Source organism: Gopherus flavomarginatus, chromosome 11 (genome assembly GCF_025201925.1).
Source record: "Gopherus flavomarginatus isolate rGopFla2 chromosome 11, rGopFla2.mat.asm, whole genome shotgun sequence".
Taxonomy (NCBI): domain Eukaryota; kingdom Metazoa; phylum Chordata; order Testudines; family Testudinidae; genus Gopherus; species Gopherus flavomarginatus.
Genome location: NC_066627.1, coordinates 36,942,953 through 36,961,703, shown reverse-complemented (window position 1 = coordinate 36,961,703; position 18,751 = coordinate 36,942,953). Strand labels below are relative to the sequence as shown.

At 44.5% G+C, this 18,751-nt stretch overlaps 1 protein-coding gene across 2 annotated transcripts in view; it reads left to right on the top strand.

Moving 5' to 3' along the window:
- RIPOR3 (RIPOR family member 3) overlaps positions 1-18,751 on the top strand; it is a 70,146-nt gene that overhangs the window by 45,018 nt on the left and 6,377 nt on the right. For both annotated transcript variants that reach the window (XM_050918106.1, XM_050918107.1), the window contains exons 12-18: positions 4,762-4,891; positions 5,982-6,566; positions 8,558-8,697; positions 10,842-10,965; positions 15,445-15,580; positions 16,979-17,140; positions 18,591-18,749. In XM_050918106.1, the coding sequence (XP_050774063.1) occupies positions 4,762-4,891; positions 5,982-6,566; positions 8,558-8,697; positions 10,842-10,965; positions 15,445-15,580; positions 16,979-17,140; positions 18,591-18,749 (1,436 nt within the window). The remainder of the gene's footprint in view (positions 1-4,761; positions 4,892-5,981; positions 6,567-8,557; positions 8,698-10,841; positions 10,966-15,444; positions 15,581-16,978; positions 17,141-18,590; positions 18,750-18,751) is intronic.

The following is an 18,751-nucleotide window of genomic DNA, read 5'->3' as shown; positions in this document are numbered from 1 at the left end:
AGGGACTTTTCCTAGCCTTGCTACGTTGATCAGGGATCATGCCTCTGACTGATGTAGCTATGCTGGCAGAATTTGGTAGCATAGACCTAGCCTAAGACTTTCAGTCTCTCTCTGCTTACGTCAGACAGTATGATGCCTTTGAGGATCAAATAAACCAACCTCTAGGCGACATGAACACAACTGAAATGACTTGAGTTTAAAAACTCAAATGATTTCCTGGTAATCAGTGGTGCAAGTAGAAATCATTTCTTGCTGGTATGCTACACTCATGGGAGGGACACAGAAGTGAGGCATGTGACTTTTCCCTGTGCCCTCTCCTTCATCCACATCCATCCCATGTTACCTGTGGGGGTGTGGAAGCTCTATCCTCCCCCTGCGGCACTGGAGACTTCTGCTGTTCAGACCCCAGGCAGGAGGACTCAGGAGATGCAGCTATGTGGAAGGGCTGGAGTTGATACAGCTGTGCCTGAGGAGCTGTCAGTGTGAGGTCACCTAGCTACCTCCCATTCTGCTCCTCTTGCCACGGCAGTTTCTGAGAGATCAGGGCTCTCTGGAACCACAGCAGCAAAAGGAGCAGAAGAAAATATGGCTGCCGGTCAGCACCTTCCATACAGCTGCTGTACTACACCCAGCCCTGTCCTCAGGCATAGCTACTGTACAGACACCAGGCACCAAGGACTCAGGAGATGCAGCTGTGTGGAAGGGAGGGACTGGGGGCAGGCTCCTCCTGTGTCTTTCTGGTATACTGTACCAGCTATAAATATCTGATTGATATGGTGTACTGGACTGTACCACCATACATGCACCACTGCTGGTAATACTTGGCAGCATTGGTCCAGCGGTGACACTTTTTTGCCTCCAAGAAACAAGAGGTTTTCAACTTGGCAACTGCCCAGCTGGGACCAACGTTAATGGTGACATACATCCCCTGTGAGCTAATCCCCCCCTGAGGACTCTTGATGCTTATCAGAGAATTTCTGCCATATTTCTCTAACATGTAAGGTTTGCACAATACCTTGATATCCCACCAAGCAGCTTCTCCAGAGCACTTGCACATGGAACTGGCTAGCTCCTATTCTCTGACAGATTATCTGCTGAAGCTGTTCATACAGAGGAGTATTTGCACAGTGATAAGATAAGAGTGTTTCCATTTTAAAAAACAAAACCACTCAAAATAACAGCTCTTTTCAGAGCAATAGCAGCTGTTCCCCCTGAAATGATGACTAGCTAATCAAGTCCAGTTGTGACACCCAAACTTCCCTCCTGGGCCAGCTCCCACCCCAGTAGCTGTGATGTGAGAGCTCTAACTGCAACTTGCTTTTTTTGGTTTTAAGCTGTGCATGCTCCCTTAGCCTAGATAGCTCTGATAAACCTCCTTTGCAGACTGCAGTCAGAGGCAGTCATGCCTATGCTAGTTTTAAACAAGCTAGCATGGCTAAACATGGCAGTGAAGCTACATCATTAAGGGCTTCATGATGGGCTGTACTAGCTCACCCAGAACTCTGGGTCAACTCTGAACTCATGTTGCTAGCCCTGGCCAGGATTTGCACCACCTCATCTTCACTGCTACTTGTATCCATACTAGCTAGATTAAAGTTAATGCAGGTATGCCTACCTGAGCTGTGCTCACACCTCCAGCTGTGGCATAGACCTCCCTTAAGAGCTTTGCTTAGGGGAGGAGGGAGGGAAGCTTGGGTGAAACTGATGAAGCACTGGAATAGGTTACCTAGGGAGGTGGTGGAATCTCCTTCCTTAGAGGTTTTTAAGGTCAGGCTTGACAAAGTCTTGGCTGGGATGGTTTAGTTGGGGATTGGTCCTGCTTTGAGCAGGGGATTGGACTAGATGACCTCCTGAGGTCCCTTCCAACCCTAATATTCTATGATTGGGGTGGAGAGGACGTAGATGCTCTGCAGGCTTGGGAACAGGACCTGGTCTCCAGGCCAGCCCAAACAGCAAAGAGAATCACAAAGGGAGGCTACATTCTCCCTCAAGTTTGCACCCCTCACTGTGGTATCATGGCACCATCTGGTCCATGATAATTCTTGTAATGGCTGTACGTTTGTTGGAGTGCGCCCCCCTGGGCTGCCTCACTGTTTGAATGGTGTGAATGCTGTGGGGTGGAGGAGGAATACAACCCTGATGGTATGTTCCAAATGGCAAATGTGGCTGGAAAAGAGAGAATCGGACTGAACCAAGGATCAAAGACACCCAGACAACTGTGGACTTTGGCAAGTAGATGTAAATGTAGCACTGCTTCCCCTGCAAATGGTAATCGTACAGTTTAGTGCTGTGACTGTTTCCGTGCACCTCAGTACTACATGGGAACAACAGGGCTAAAACCCAGATCCTGCTGCTCCAAAAGCTCAGGCTCCTACCACTTGAGCTAAAGAGAAAATCTGACTTGTTTGCAATATAGGGTCTGGCCATAGTTGAGCAGCTCTCATTCTCTCCCATTCAGTCTTGGTCTCTCTCTCACTCACTCACAAGAGCCATGTCATCACTTCACCGTGTTTTCTGGCTGATACCCTGAGATGTACTCCATAAGGGCATATGTCTACACTGCACATTAAACCTGAACCTGTACGACCCAGCCTTATGGACTCTGTGTTTCTAAGCCTGTGCTTGAGAATCCCCAGTGCATTGTAAAGCTGGGTTTACACTTACTGGACCTGGGTCTCTCAGCTGTGCTAATGTGTCCCTACTGCGCTATACAGAGCCTCTGACTCGGGTCTGTAGCTTGCCCTGTGTTCACACTGCAGTATGACAGGGCTTGGACCCAAGTCACAGCAGGACTTGGGCTCTGACCTAACCTCCCAGCAAAGTCCTAGGACCTAAGTCTTGAGTGCTTGCTAACCTGAGTCAGACTGATTTGTGTGTGAACGAAGGGGGGCTGGGCTCAAACCTGAGTCAGAACCTGGTCTTAATGTGCAGTGTAAACATACCCTTAATCTTTTTTCTTTACTATAGGATTATATCAGTTATCACAGGAGGAGAATGGCCTTAGCTTGATATCATTATATCTTTAGTCTGTGTTCTTTATTATTACTGCTTTGTTGCTGTATTAAAAACTAAAACTGAAAATCTTAAACAAAAGGATTCCCCAGCCCCAGCCATCCTCCTTCTAAGAACAAAATGCCATAGATGAAAGCAATTTGCCTCTGTCAGTAAGTCCATGACGTTCTCTGGATAAAGTTCTCTTGCTGTCAGATACCCGATTTAGTTAATTTGCTGCAAAGTGAGAAAGCACAGATGGCTGCTAATCTGACTCCAGGGAACTGGCCTGTTTGACAAACTCCAGCTGCATGACACTAGTTAATTTAGCTAATTGACATGCATTAGGCCAACATTCTGAGAGTGATACTTCCATGGTGGGATGACAACAGCATGTTCCAATGAGGGACACTGCTGTCTGTGCCTGAAATGTTTATATTCAGCCTTCCACCCCTGCAATAAAAGGGAACTAGAACTTGGCTTTGAATTGAGGGCAAAACTCTCCATGTAACTAATTTTGCCCACTATTGTTTGGATCGTTTCAGATCTCTCAGGGGCTCCAGTTGAGTGTAGATGCCTTAGCTTTGTGGTTAGCCTTCATTTAAAATATGGCCTGTGGTAGGGGGACCCGATGTCCCGATTTTATAGGGACAGTCCCAATTTTTGGGTCTTTTTTTTATATAGTCTCCTATTCCCTCCTACCCCCGTCCTGATTTTTCACACTTGCTGTCTGCTCACCCCACTCTGTGGGATCAGAGATAATATGAATGATACATTCCCCTTGTGCACAAAAGCACACATGAGAGGGGAAGTAATTTAATTAAAAATGCCCTAGCACTATCAAGAAGAGGGGGGAGTCCATGAATTTTCCTCTCTTCCTCTGTGTTGGAGTGCGTTGTGGGTGAAGGTTCACTCAGCTTTGCCTTAGTGTGCTTCTCTGAGGAAAGAGGACCCAGCATGTGCATCTGTTGGAAACAGGAAGAGTAGTGACCTTCTCTGGAGTGTTGAGGACAATTGGCAAGTGCTTAGAATAAGGGTTGTTTACAGCACGGGCAGCATCTTACAGGGATAGATGTGTGGAAGCTCCCTTCCCAGCCACAGTTGCATGAACCACATCTCCTGCCGTGCATGACATAACTTCCCTGTGGCAACTACAGCAATTGTGTACACGTGTGTGTAGGATCAAGACTGTATGTAATACCTTTTTATTGGCTTTTCAAGTGATTGTGTTTTGTCCTTTGTGGAAAAAGATAGTTACACACTCCATTTATTCTTCATTTAATATCCCCCGCGCATTTCTGGAGCACGATGCGGCCAATATACCATTCTGCTTGCCACCTGCAAGCATCCTGCTGTTCATGGGCCATAGCTGGGGAACTACTGTGTGGGATATAAGACCGCCCAGAAAGAGAGGGAGCTTTCATCAGACTCTGATCTGATTCTGGGAGAGAAGCCAGCTCAGAGTGCTCTGCATTGATTAGGCTCTCCTGTGATCTCCATGCCTGAAGGATGAGGTTATTCAGTACTTCTCTCCATGCAAAAGGATGATCCCCCACTATTTCCTTCTTGCAGCTCAGGTGTCAAGGGAGTAAGTCAGAGGTGCTACCTGTCTCCCTCTTCTTTTATCCTAGAGCTGAGTATTATTTAATAAACTTCAGGGACCAGAATGATGCTATGGGGCTCAAATCCCAATAGCTGTTCCTATTGCTAAACATCTAAATGCTCCCTTGCCTTTGATAACACTTACACCTTTGTATTCCCTGCTCATAGCCCATTTGACACAGAGAACCTGTTTTTGTCGCCTGGAAGTACTGCCAAGTTTTCTCTGGGTAGTAGGAAAAGCTCCTTATACAGCTGGACTCCGCCAAACACTCCCAGCTTCAGAGAGAAATATTATCTCGTAAGTATGATGGGGGAAGTAAAACACTGGGTCCAAACAGTGAGCTGGGGCTGGGACATCAGATTGTTGCTGAATAGAAATGGACAGACCACAGCCACAGGGCAGTATGGTGATCATTATGGGGTGTTTTTTTTTTTAATTTAACCCCTATTGTTTTCAATCCCATTTTAGAATTTGAAATGCAGAAAAATTTTCCCTGCCAAATATTCCCCATGTGCAGCCAGGCATAAATTAGAGCGGTCTACACTGGGAACTGGCCAATCCCAGGAGCAGTGAACCATAGTGGTGGCTTAAAGGTGGAGTGTAAAGCATCCCCTGCTCTCCTCCCTCTCCCCTGTCTAGTGTCATGTTCTGTTTAGTTGGACCAGACAATCTCCTGTGTTTCTAATGGGGTTTTCACTTAGTGTTACTGCTTGGTTCCGTATGCTCCTGCCTCTTAATAGCACAAGCAATAGGTAGCAGAGGAATGTGTGCATATACGCCCATAACCTCAAGACAGGTTCCCATATCAGCCTGGCAGTCAGGTTTGTGTGCTCCTGCCAAGCCAGCAGAGGGAGTACAAAACATTGCTTGTAGATAGGTCTTCTGCACACAGCAGTGTTATGGGGGTTATCTAGTTATTAAATGAGTGTGCTGTATTTTTTAATAACTAATCATGAAAACATTTCCCAGCCAATTTAATATCATATTGTATTGGGCTGAAGAGGGTTAGAACCAATTTGTTAGGGTCCCTTTGGAATGAAAAATGTGTCAGACAGTGGCATCTTAGACTGTTTTTTTTAACATTCAGTTTAAAGTTCTTTAAATGTGGAGTATTCTCTGTCTGTCTTCAGCTCTTCCCTGAGGCTCTTGGGCTACTGGATCAATGTAAATATTGGGCCCATGCATGGCTTGCCCTGACAGATCCTCCTGCTCTGGTCTGCATGGGGCTCAGAGGTTTTCTCTGTTTGGCCATTATAGCTGTGTCTGTCACCCCGAATCTCTCCAGAGGGGCAACTTGGGGCTGAGGGTCTTTCCTGGGCTCTCCATCTCTGGATAAATCTCATATGTATCAAGTACCTGTACTTAAACTTGAACCTGTTTGCTGCAGTCTGTTTTGCAGCAACGGATGAACCAAGGTGGCATAAACGACGAGGCGCGAGCCCCCTGCATACTGAGCTACTTGGCTGACTGTGACTTCAATGTGCATCTAAGGAATGTCAACCACAGCTCTGCAGAGACTGACTCGTTCAGCTCCCAGGATCAGAAAGGAACAGAAACCAGAAACGTGACTCCAGCATCAGATCACAGGATCCTGTCATTGGTTCTTGTACAGGATGCCTGTGCAGAAGGAAGACAACACAAGTCTCCAAACCACACAACTCTAGATATCCTGAAAGAAACACCCTCCATGGATGGAGCTCCAAATAGCCCATCCAGCCCATGGGACATTAACAAAGATGGCAGAGATTCCATCAGCCAGCACTGGAGTCACCAGCCTGTGGAACAAGAAAATTTCCCGTCTGTTGATCGGAAAAGCATGAACACTGAAGATGACAGAAAACTAGCCGGAAGCGCCAAAGCAGTTGAGAAACTCCTTCAAGACGTGTTAAATTTGCTGAAGTCACAGAATCCAGGGCAAACCCAATTGGAGGAATTGGAGTACCAAGTTTTATGCATCAGGGACAAATTAAAGGTGTGGTATTATTTTCACCTTTATGCAATATGCTGTAGTTTTTGCTGTTCATCCTTTTTCCTCTTACTATTCTAAAGGGCTCAAAACCACATGATGGAGTATCGATGGTTTCAAAATTTTCAGTGGCACATTCTCAAAATGTTGGTTTGGCTATCAGAGCTCAGGCATTTCTCAGAAATGGCTGAAAGTCAAGAGAGCTATCTAAGAGCAACGACATTTCAGTCTGTATAACATCTCTCATGCACTCTATCCCAACATGCTTTGCAGAGGTGAATAACAGAGGGTAGGAGACATTAAAAAGCAGAGTATAATCAAGGACCTGTGTTCTTTGAGCCAAACTGGACGTAAATTCTGTAGTAAGGTCCCTGCATTGTGGGACACTGGTATGGGATTCCACAGTAATTTCATTTAGATAGAAGTTTTAATGGAAAAAAAAATCCAAGAAGATGAATAAGGCAACCAGGATATTAGCCACGGTGTTTTATTTTTATATTAAATTCTACATCTGATGATACATTCTGGGATTAGAGGAAACACATTTCATGGGTTTTTTTCCCTGTTAAAATGATCAACAGTGAAATTGTTGACAATGTTGGCATGTATGTTGTCATCTGTAGGTTTCAGAGCGAACACTGCCTTGATGAATGGGTCAGTCCATCAGAGCTAATGTTTAAGGCCTTCTCCACCCCTCAGAAAGATGACACTTAATCAGATTAAAACTCAGTTTCTGTTTAAGCATGGGCTGTTGGTGGACACTCCATTAGGGAAGGCTAGCCCCTGGCCCCATCCCTTCTGCACGAGGCCCCTTTCTCTCTCCCCTCAGCAGAGCCCTGAGGCCCCCCCCGCTCCCGCCTCCGGCGGCTGCCCCATCCATGCTGGCCACCCTACCCGAACCATGGACCAGCTCAAGCAACCCCGAGCTCCAGTCCAGCCTGAGCTGTCCCAGTTGTGCCAGCTCCAGCAGCCCCAGGGCGGCTTGGGCTGTGCCGGCTGGCCTGAGCAGCCTGGCACTGGCTGGAGAACGGTAAAGGCAGCGCACCTCCCCCAGCTGTCCATCTCTGGAGTCCAGGGAGGTTACTGAGGAACTCGGGAAGCTGAATAGCAGAGACAGCCTCTTCAGCTGCCCCGGAACCTGCATGGCACATAATAATAAGTAAAATCCCGTAAATGGCATCCCGTGGAGGTGGCTATTATACCCGCCATCCATGTGTAAGGATATCTTCACAACCATATGAGCCTAGAAATATTTCCCCCCCTTATATGAAAGATTCTGGAGCACAACTTTGTGGCAAAGGGTGGATTGCACTTGTAGTCCCACAGCTGTGGAATACACGAGGCCCTGTGTGAAGGCAAGAGAGAGAAGACACTGTAAGATTTCAGCTGAGATCTGAGATAAGAATGACACTGACATCACTGACACCGCTTTCTACTCCTAAAGCCTTAGCCCTCAGAAAAATTAAAAGAAAATTAAAAAAACTTAAATACCCCCCAAACCAACCCCTTTCCCAAAACTTCTGCCCCAAGCAGAGAAAGGGGAGAAATGCCAGAGACTCCATGAAGGGATAGGGACTTTGCTATTGAAGTTGCTCAGATACTACAGTGATGGGTGGTAGTATAAAAATGATAGCTCTAGATCTTGAGAAGGAGAAAGACAGGAAAGTTGTACCAAAGGACAGGAGCTGCAGAGAAGAAGGGTATTACACCCACACTGGTGAGGTTGTAGTAAACCCCAGGAGAATTTTAAAATTGGATAAACCTTTTGAACTAGTTCCTGAAATGAATTGGCAAAGTTGTTTCAGGATCGGGGTGATGTGGCTGAAGTGCTTTGTATGTGTGAAAGGACCAGCTCTTCTAGCACGTTGTGGATGGGCTGATGGGAGCAAACTGTCCCATGGTTGAATAGATGGTAATTTGTAAATCATGTCGGTGAACTGCTGGGGAGGACCAGGATCCTTGCAAAGAACAATAGTTTATTTCTTATCTATCAACAGCTGAAGACATCTCATCAGAAACATTCATCCATGGAGAGTCTGATGGTGGAGATGGTGCTGGAAAGCTTTGACTTTTTAAACACGGACTGCAGTGCTGATGAGCTTTCCTTATTTGGAAGCATAAGGACAGACACTACCAGGTGAGCACACCAGTGCATCCCGTTGAAGGGATGAAGGGATTGACAGGAGGAAGATTAGGAGGTAAATGCACTGAACTCAGTTAGGCAATGACTGTGAAGTGTGGAGAAGTTGGTGCCCAGGGTGTGGACACCCAGGAGAGAGAGGAATTGTTTAGGATACTATGAAACTTACAGCTCAGTCAGAGCAATAAATGGGTTGAAATTTGGAAATATTTAGGCTGAATATCTTGAAAAGCCTTCCTCCTACTAGGCTGCAGAATGGGATAGTTGGGATACTTAAAACTAGCCTTCAGAAAACAGATGTAAGGTATGATGGGGAACAGTTTTGCAAGGGAATAGGCCAGGAGCAGCTCACAGGTCTCTTCTACTGGGTTCTCTTTCATATTTTTGACCCTTGCTCATAACACTCAAACTTACCCTTTGGTGTTGTGGGCCTGATCCTGAAAGGTGCTGAGTAGCCCCAGATAGACCAGACTATAGAGCATCCTTGAGCTGGAGTTGCTAGAGAACAAGGTGTTTTTATTTTCCTTCTGCAATACGTCATTTCAAAGGGGGCAGCCAGTCAATACACATTATTGATGTCAGTGTCTTGTTTGTGACGGGTTGGATCACAGAAACCCCCTTGGGGCTGCCAATTGATGTGCCAAGACTAGTTCTGCCCCTGCTTTCCTGCCATGGCAGCTTAGGACTTCACTGTCCTGCCTGGTTTGAGCCAGACATGCTAGCCTGCTGCAAACCCAGACCCAGGGTCTGAACCATGTGTCCTAACAGCTGTAGGCTTAACTGAAAGCAGCTAACAGAGGTGTTCTTGTCTTTAACATGCAGATGCCCAACTCCTAATGGGGTCTAAACCCAAATAAATCTGTTTTGCCCTGTATAAAGCTTATACAGAGTAAACTCATAAATTGTTTGCCCTCTATAACACTGATAGAGAGGTGTCCACAGCTGTTTGCCCCCCCCAGGTATTAACACATACTCTGAGTTAATTAATAAGTAAAAAGTGATTGTATTAAGTACAGAAAGTAGGATGTAAGTGGTTTCAAGTAGTAACAGACAGAACAAAATGAATTACCATGCAAAATAGAATAGAACACGCAAATCTAAGCCTAATACAGTAATACAACTGAGTACAGATTAAAATCTCACCCTGAAAGATGTTTCAGTGAGTCTCTTTCACAGACTGGATGCCTTTCTAGTCTGGGCACAATCCTTTCCCCTGGTACAGCCCTTGTTCCAGCTCAGATAGTAGCCAGGGGATTTCTCATGATGGCTCTCCCTTTTCTCTGTTCCACCACTTATATATCTTGTGCATAAGGCGGGAATCCTTTGTTCCTCTGGGTCCCCTCCCACCCCCTTCTCAATGGAAAAGCACCAGGTTAAAGACAGATTCCAGTTCAGGTGACATGATCACATGTCACTGTAAGACTTCATTACCCACTTGCCAGCACACAGGTGTATAGGAAGACTTACAGGTAAAACAGCCATCTGCAGTCAATTGTCCTGGTTGATGGGAGTCATCAAGATTCCAGACCACCATTAATGGCCCACACTTTGCATAATTACAATAGGCCCTTAGAGTTATATTTCATATTTCTAGTTTCAGAAACAAGGGTGGTACATTTATGCAAATAGGATGATCACACTCAGTAGATTATAAGATTTGTAACGATATCTTACAAGAGACCTTTTGCATGAAGCATATTTCGGTTATATTAGCATCTTTTCATAAAATCAGATAGAGTGCAACGTCACAGTGGTCCGCACAAAAATGAGGTCACAGAATTAGCTGACATACTGTTGCCTCCCTGTCATGAGAATTAGAGATTTAAATCCCCATCTTCACTTTTGTAGGAAGTTTACACACAATCAAGAGAGCAGATTGTTAGCAGGCTTACTGCTCTTATAGAGCATCAGTTACTTGTCAAAAGTGGTGACCGCTTTGGTGAGTTTGGGGATTATTATTGAGAAAACAGGAAGAGAAACTTTCACATTCATTTGTTGAAGATATAGGCGTTAAGGAGGTGCTTTGTGAGTTTTTAAACAATTTTTATTTTTTTCTTGGTGTTTTAGATCCTTTTGCTTTACCGCACACAATGGCTGGTTAACTTTAACTACTTGTTCCCCTTTCTTAACTTCTTGAACAGCACTTACACTGGCAACATACTGGGCTATGACAGGAAAACAGAAACGAAAGAGTTAACCACAGGAAATGATGATTTAGATAAACTTCTGATAGTTCATCTGCAGTTGTGCAAAGCTCTCTTGCAGGTAAGGAATGACGTATGGATGAACCCATTTGCAGTGGATTGATACTGGCCCAGATCCTGGGATGCTGTACAGGCACTTGCCTTGTACAACAGGAACAAAGCTGGCATAGCCAGCAATATGAGAATCCCCCTAGCGCAGGATTCTCTGGTAGCATAATGTGGGAGTAACAGTTTCTATGCCAGACCCTTCTTCTCTGGCTGATGGTGAAGGGGACATGGTTGGAGGGAAAGCTGGCATGGCTGGGACATACTTCTGTCACAGCACTTGCTGCTCTGTTTGCCTCTCACATCCAAAGGCAGCTGGAATAGTTTAGGGCAGCCTTCAGGCTACCATGATTGATGCTGGAAACCAGCCCCTCACTCAGTTGGTGGAGGATCAGGGAGTGCAACACTCATATTTCCCCCCATTCCTGGCCATCATTTATAACCACCAAGCACAGACAGAGCTGGTGATTTATTAGGTTAGGTTATAAGATGGAATGACTGAGAATGGAAATGCAGATGACTTGAGCCAACTTTTCAAACTGCAATGCACAGACATATGCAAAGGGAAATCAGGTGGGGATGCACTTCTTCTGCAAAACTGAACCTTTTTTGCTGGAGTAGGAATTAGTAGCTCTCCACTCAGAGGACTTATGCATCGTGAGCTGGCTATGAATGAAGTATGAATGAACTGCATGGCTGATTGACAAACGACCAATTTTTCAGAGAGAAGATTTGGTATTACTGGAGTAAAATAGCCAGTATCCAGGGTAGGTAATGATGATTTCTCTAGAACAGCGGTTCTCAACCAGGGGTCCAGGGCCCCCATAAGGGACCTTGAGCAGGTTTCAGGGGGGCCTCTGAGCAGGGCCAGCATTACACTCGCTGGGGCCCAGGGCAGAAAGCTGAAGCCCACCCGAGGCTGAAGCAGAAGACCAAGCAATGTAGCTTTGTGGGGGCCCCTGTGGCATGGGGCTCCAGGCAATTGCCCTGCTTGCTACCCCTTAACACCGACTCAGGCTTTTTTATGCAGAAAACCAGTTGTGGCACAGATGGGCCGTGGAGTTTTTATAGCATGTTGGGCGGGGGGGCTCAGAAAGAAAAAGAGCAGAGGTTCTCAGCCTAGAACACCTCTGGGATTCATCGGTGCTGAACAGCCACAATCCCTATTCATTTCACTAGGAGTAGTGGGTGCTCAGCATCAACTAGGATCAGGCCCTGAAACACATTATACAAGGCTTTATACAAGGCATTATACAAGGCATTATACAAGGATTACTCCAGTACATCAACCTCGGACATCTATTGAGCCATGTAATGTTATAACCATTTCAGATGGGAAGAGAAGACTTTCCCATTCAGGGAGAGATGGAAAATATAATCATAGAATTGTAGGACTGGAAGAGACCTTCGAGAGATCATCTAGTCCAGTCTCCTGCACTCAAGGCAGGATTACATATTATCTAGACCATCCCTGACAGGTGTTTGTCTAACCTGCTCTTGAAAATCTCCAACGATGGAGATTCCACAACCTCCCTAGGCAGTTTATTCTAGTGCTTAACCATCCTGACAGTTAAGTAGTTTTTCCTAATGTCCAGTCTAACTAGAGTGACATTTTTTTCCCAAAGGAAAAATGGGACACCTCCTGGGGCCAGCCCGTGGCCCTCCTCTCCCTGCATGCATGGGGCGGCCCAAACCCCCCTGCTACCCACCCATGTGGGACTGGCCTGGCCTGAGCGGCTCTCCTGAACCCTCCCTTCTGCGCGAGGCTGGCATTGCCACTTGGCCCCTGGCATGTTCACCACCGCTAGGGGTCACACCTGCTTTTTTGACAAAACTGGGCATTTGTCCATTTTGCTCTTGCCAAATGATGATCACTTGGCAAGAGCAAACCAGACAAATGCCCAGTTTTGCCAAAAAAGTTGGGATGGCCAGGACAGGGCTTAAGAAAGGGACTATCCCAGCCAAAACAGGGTGCATGGTCACTCTAAACCTAACCCACCCTTCCTTCAATTTGAGCCCATTGCTTCTTGTCTTATCCGCAGAGGTTAAGGAGAACAATTTTTCTCCCTCTCCCTTGTAACGATCTTTTACACACTTAAAAAATGTTGTCATGTCTCCTCTGTCTTCTCTTTTCCAGACTAAACAAACCCAATTTTTTCAATCTTCTTTCATAGGTCATGTTTTCTAGAACTTTAATCATTTTTGTTGTTCCTCTCTGGACTTTCTCCAATCTGTTGACATCTTTCTTGAAATGTGGTGCCCAGAACTGGACACAATACTCCAGTCGAGGCCTAATCAGCATGGAGTAGAGTGGAAGAATTGCTTCTCATGTCTTGCTTACAACACTCCTGCTAATATATCCCAGAATGATGTTTGATTTTTTTTTTCAATGTTGTTATACTGTTGACTCTTAATTTAGCTCATGATCCACTATGACCCCGCAAATCCCTTTCTGCAGTACTCTTTCCTAGGCAGCCATTTCCCATTTTGTATGTGTGCAACTGATTGTGCCTTCCTAAGTGGAGTGCTTTGCATTTGTCCTTATTGAATTTCATCTTATTCACTACAGACAATTTCTCTACTTTGTCCAGATCATTTTGAATTTTAATCTATCCACCAAAGGTCTTGCAACCCTTCCCAGCTTGGTATCGTCTGCAAACTTTATAAGTGTACTTTCTAAGCCATTCTCTAAATCATTGATGAAGGTATTGAACAGAACCGGCCCCAGAACTGATTCCCACGGAACCCCACTTAATATGCCCTTCCAGCTTGACTGTGATCTACTGATGATTACTCTCTGGGAACAGTTTTCCAACCAGTTATGCATCCATCTTATAGTAGCTCAATCTAGGTTATATTTCCTAGTTTGTTTATGAGGCGGTCATGAGAGACCGTTTCAAAAACCTTACTAAAGTCAAGATATACCACATCTACCGCTTTCCCTCTTATCCACAAGGCTTGTTACCCTGTCAAAGAAAGCAATTAGGTTGGTTTGACACAACTTCTTCTCGACAAATCCATGCTGACTGTTACTTATCACCTTACTAATTATTTGCTCCATTATCTTTCCAGGAACTGAAGTAAAGCTAACTAGTCTGCAATTCCCTGGCTTGTCCTTATTTCCCTTTTTATAGATGGGCACTATATTTGCCCTTTTCCAGTCCTCTGGAATCTCTCCCATCTTCCATGACTTTTTGAAGATAATCGCTAATGGTTCAGATATCTCCTCAGTCAGCTCCTTGAGTATTCTAAGAGGGATTGCATCAGGCCCTGGTGACCTGAAGACATCTAGCTTGTCTTAAGTAATTTTTAGCTTATTTTTTCCCTATTTTAGCCTCTCATCCTACCTCAACATTCACTGTTAGACGTCCAATTGCTACTAAACTTTTTGATGAAAACTGAAACAAAAAGATCATTTAGCACTTCTGCCATTTCCACATTTTCTGTTATTGTTCCCCCATTGAGTAATGGGCCTACCCTGTCCTTGGTCTTCCTCTTACTTCTAATGTATTTGTAGGATGTTTTCTTGTTACCCTCTGTCTCTAGCTAGTTTAATCTCATTTTGTGCCTTGGCCTTTCTAATTTGGTCTCTACATATTTGTGTTCATTTGTTTATATTTAACCTTGTAAATTTGACCTACTTTCCACTTTTGGTAGGACTCTTTTTGAGTTTCAGATCATTGTAGGTCTCCTGGTTAAGCCAGGGTGGTCTCTTGCCATACTTCCTATCTTTTCTTATGCAGTGGGATAGTTTCCTCTTGTGCCCTTAATAATGTCTCTTTGAAAAACTGTCAGCTCTCTTGAGTTGTTTCCCCCTTAGACTTGATTCCCATGGGGTCTTACCTACCAACTCTCTGAGTTTGCTAAAGTCTGTCACCTTGAAATCCATTACCTTTATTGTGCTGTTTTCCCTCCTACCATTCCTTAGAATCATGAACTCGACCATTTCATGATCACTTTCACTTATGCTGCCTTCCATTTTCAAATTCTCAACCAGAATCAAATCTAGAACAGCCTCTCCCCTAGTAGCTTTCTCCACCTTCTGAAATAAAATAATTGTCTCCAGTACATTCCAAGAATTTGTTGGATAATCCGTGCCCTGTTGTGTTATTTTCCGCACAGATGTCTGGGTAGTTGAAGTCCCCCATCACCACCAAATCCTGTGCTTTGGATTATTTTGTTAGTTGTTTTAAAAAAAGCCTCATGCACCTCTTCTTCCTGGTTAGATGGTCTGTAGTAGACCCTGCTATGACATCACTCTTGTTTTTTACACGTTTTATCCTTACCCAGAGACTTTCAACAAGTCTGTCTCCTATTTCTATCTCATCCTCTGCCCATCCAAGACATGATGCAAAAAGTGGATTTCTGTGAGAGGCAGTTGTCTTCCCCACTGTCTGTTGGAGAGTTGAGCTCTGAAAGTCAGGGGGTTCAGCACTTCTTGAGTTTGCTCAATGCTTTCATCTCAGTCACTGAGGAAAAGTACTCTTTGTTTCAGAAACTGGTTTCACCAAACATAGCCCGAATTGTCCAGGACAGCCTTTTGGAAGAAGTGTCACGGCAGAAACATGTGCTGGAAACTGTCTCAAAGCTCTGCGTTCTGGAAGTTGGGAACTTCACCTCTGTTGAAGAGGGTGAGTAATGTGGGTGTGATGCCAAGGCATATGTAGGAGACCAGAGAGGGGTAACATGGCTCTCACCTCATATGACAAATCAGGGATGGATTCTAAAGGCTTTAAAATAAATTCCCAGTGAAAGCAGCTTTTATGGGTAGGTTATAAACCCTAACAGCTGGGGCTCAGATCTTTCTTGGTTAGAAAGGAAAGGGTTTTTAGAATTTCTGCCCCAGGCAATAATTAACTTGAACGTTTATGTACCAAGTAAACTACAGAGCTTGTATATTTCATGTAAAGGGGCTTTCCCCACCCCATAAGGAGGGAGCCATAAGTGTTTTGAATTTTGCATTTGAAGGATTTTCAAAAGTGCCCAACACTGGCTTAACTCAACTCCCCTTGAAATGGATAAAACTCCCCCTGAATTCAGGGTGAGCAGCGTTAAGCCAACAGTGAGCACTTCTGAAAATTTTAATCTTTGGCTTCAAGGAAAATGGGTAGTTATTTGGGGTCAGTTTAGGCACCTAAATATGCAGATATGCGTCCAGTAGGATTTTCAAAACAAGGTGTTTCCTCACTCCCAATGCTTTCAATATCGTGGTGTTTTGAAAACCCCACTAGGTGCATATTTGTATTTTTAGGTGCCTAAATGCCTTTAAAAATCTGGCCCTTGGACACCAACATTATCCCTCCCTAGCAAAAGGCAGTGAGTGAAATAGCAACTCAAATGAGATTATTAGATACTGAACTATGCAGGTTTTTATTGTGATGATCCAAATTAAACTGCTGACCAGCCCCCGCAGGCCTGACTCAGAAAAACTCTGATAGAAACCCAGGGGAATTTTGCCTAAGCAAGGACTATAGGATTAGGCTCCACAGTTGGATTTGAGAAGGAATTAGCCCCTAGAGAAGAGGAGCAGGTGGTTTTTTACTTGCCCACTAGAACATGGAGCAAGGCCCGGTGATCATCCTATCACCTAACACGGCACCCTTTTATCTTGCAAAATACTGTAGTAGGTTATTCTGCAATTCTAATAGGTTGATCGTGGTCCAATGAGATAATTTAAGATGCTAGAGATGGGGAATCCCTAGAAGAGCACAGTTCATGTCCCTGCAAAGGCAGGAGCTGGGAGCATGGTAGATGTCTCACTTACATGCTGGTATGACTGCGTAGAGCCCAATCCAAAGCCCATTGAAGTTTATGGAAAGACTCCCATTGGCTTTAGTGGGCTTTGGCTCAGGTCCTCAATGAGTCTTTAACAAACTGGCAATAAAATTAAGTTGTAAAGAAATCCATCTATGGAATGTAAATACAAATGACATTCATACATTTGTTAGACATCCCATCTGGTGTCTCATGTCTCATTTAAAATGCACTCCAGCTCACTTGCTAACTTTTTGTAAAACTTTATTCTACAGTTATTCATAAGGCGAAAAAGCAGAAGGAGTGTCTGAAAATCTGGAGTGAATTCACAGAGCCAGGAAATATCTTGTTCTGTTCAGCAGAAAAATTCCAGAATCCACTGAAATACATATTAATGTTCAAAGTGAAGGAGAAATATCCAGGACACCTAGAAGCAGGTACCAGTCAATTACTAGGAGATAAGGCACCTGATTTTATTTGTACACTGAGTTTAAGGTTGTCCCTGTAGGTTTTTTAAAATGACACAGAACTTGTTCTTGGTAAACTGTATCTAAAATTCCAGCTCCATTCCCTTGATTTATTGCTTATACTATAAAATGACCATGGCGCTCTCCACACGTGGCTTGATGAGGCATTACTTCTCTCCCATGACATTGTGGACTATTCACTTTGTTCTGTAATTATTTTGGGTGGGATTTACCAAATCGCCTACGGGGGTTAGGAGTCGATGGGAGTTAGAAACTTGACTCACTTGGGCACTCTTGACAATCCCTCCCTTCTATTTGATATACCAAAGAGGTATAAAAAATTGTTGGCATTTAATTGCTCAGATAATTATGAATGCTGTGCTGTGTTGTGTTACACACATCTCAGAAAGTCAATATGGAGTTCCTATTATTTCTTGTATTGGCAATGGTGCCCAGAGGCCCCTGTTGGGATGAAAGCTCTGTTTCGCTAGGTGCTGTACAAACATGAGGCAGACGTAGGCCCAGATCTTCAAAGGTATTTAGGTGTCTAACTCCCAGAATCTGGGCCATCATCCATATCCCAAAGAGTTTATCATTTAAATATGTATGTTTGTATCTGTATGTCACTCAGTAGCCTTGTGGTGATGTGTAAACACTGAAAGTAAAGCTCGGTACAGATTCTGCTGCAAAGGGATGTGTGCATGCCCACATGCACAGTGCCCCCATGTAGAAGAGAGAACAAAATTGATAAAAATTGACTAAAAGACTGACACAAACAACATCTGACATTAGGACTTACATATTGGATGACCCCTTTCATTTAGATTTTAATCCCAACACTGAATGCACAATATGGCCAGGAATTCCGTAGGATGATCTTTCTAAACAAAGACATTTCCTTATGCAACCCTATTGTTTCCAAAGGGCTTCTAAACTTGTGCACAGAGTACTGCTTTGTTTTATGTGGTAAAATCATTATCCCCTGCTTTACAGATGGGGAAACTGAGGCCCAGAAAGGTTTAGTGGATCTTTCAGGGTCACACAGCTAGTTGATGGCAGTTAGCATTAAAGGTTGCCAGTTCCTAAGTCCCTGCATTAATCTTCTTAACCAGGCTGCCTTAATTGTCTTTGTTACCAGCTACAGACCTGATTCAAAGTCTGTTAAGTCAATGCAGTAACTCCTCTTGGCTTCTGTGGGTGTTGGATACGGTCTGTTTTGTACTGTAGCTGGAATTATCAGCAGAGTGGGGGCCTGCCTCCTACTGAATTTTAGTGAAATTTAGGCCCTTGCTTCCTTATGTTCCTTTGAAAATTCCAGCCTTCAACTTCTTGTTAAAACTGTAAATGAAATGCATGAGTGCAAAGTGTCCTGCCCCTCAGCAGGCCTTCTTTGTTTGCTCTTCTCTGCATGTCTGTTCAGTGCTGCGAAGACTGCTGGAGCAGATCGTCACCTGCAGTGGGTTGCTCCCCTCCAGGAGCCCCCCTGAAGAACTGCTTACCTTATTCCAGTTTCACAGCTACCTGGAAAAAGAGCGTGTTACCAGCCTGGAGAAGCACTTGGCAGAACTCATCAAAGAAGGT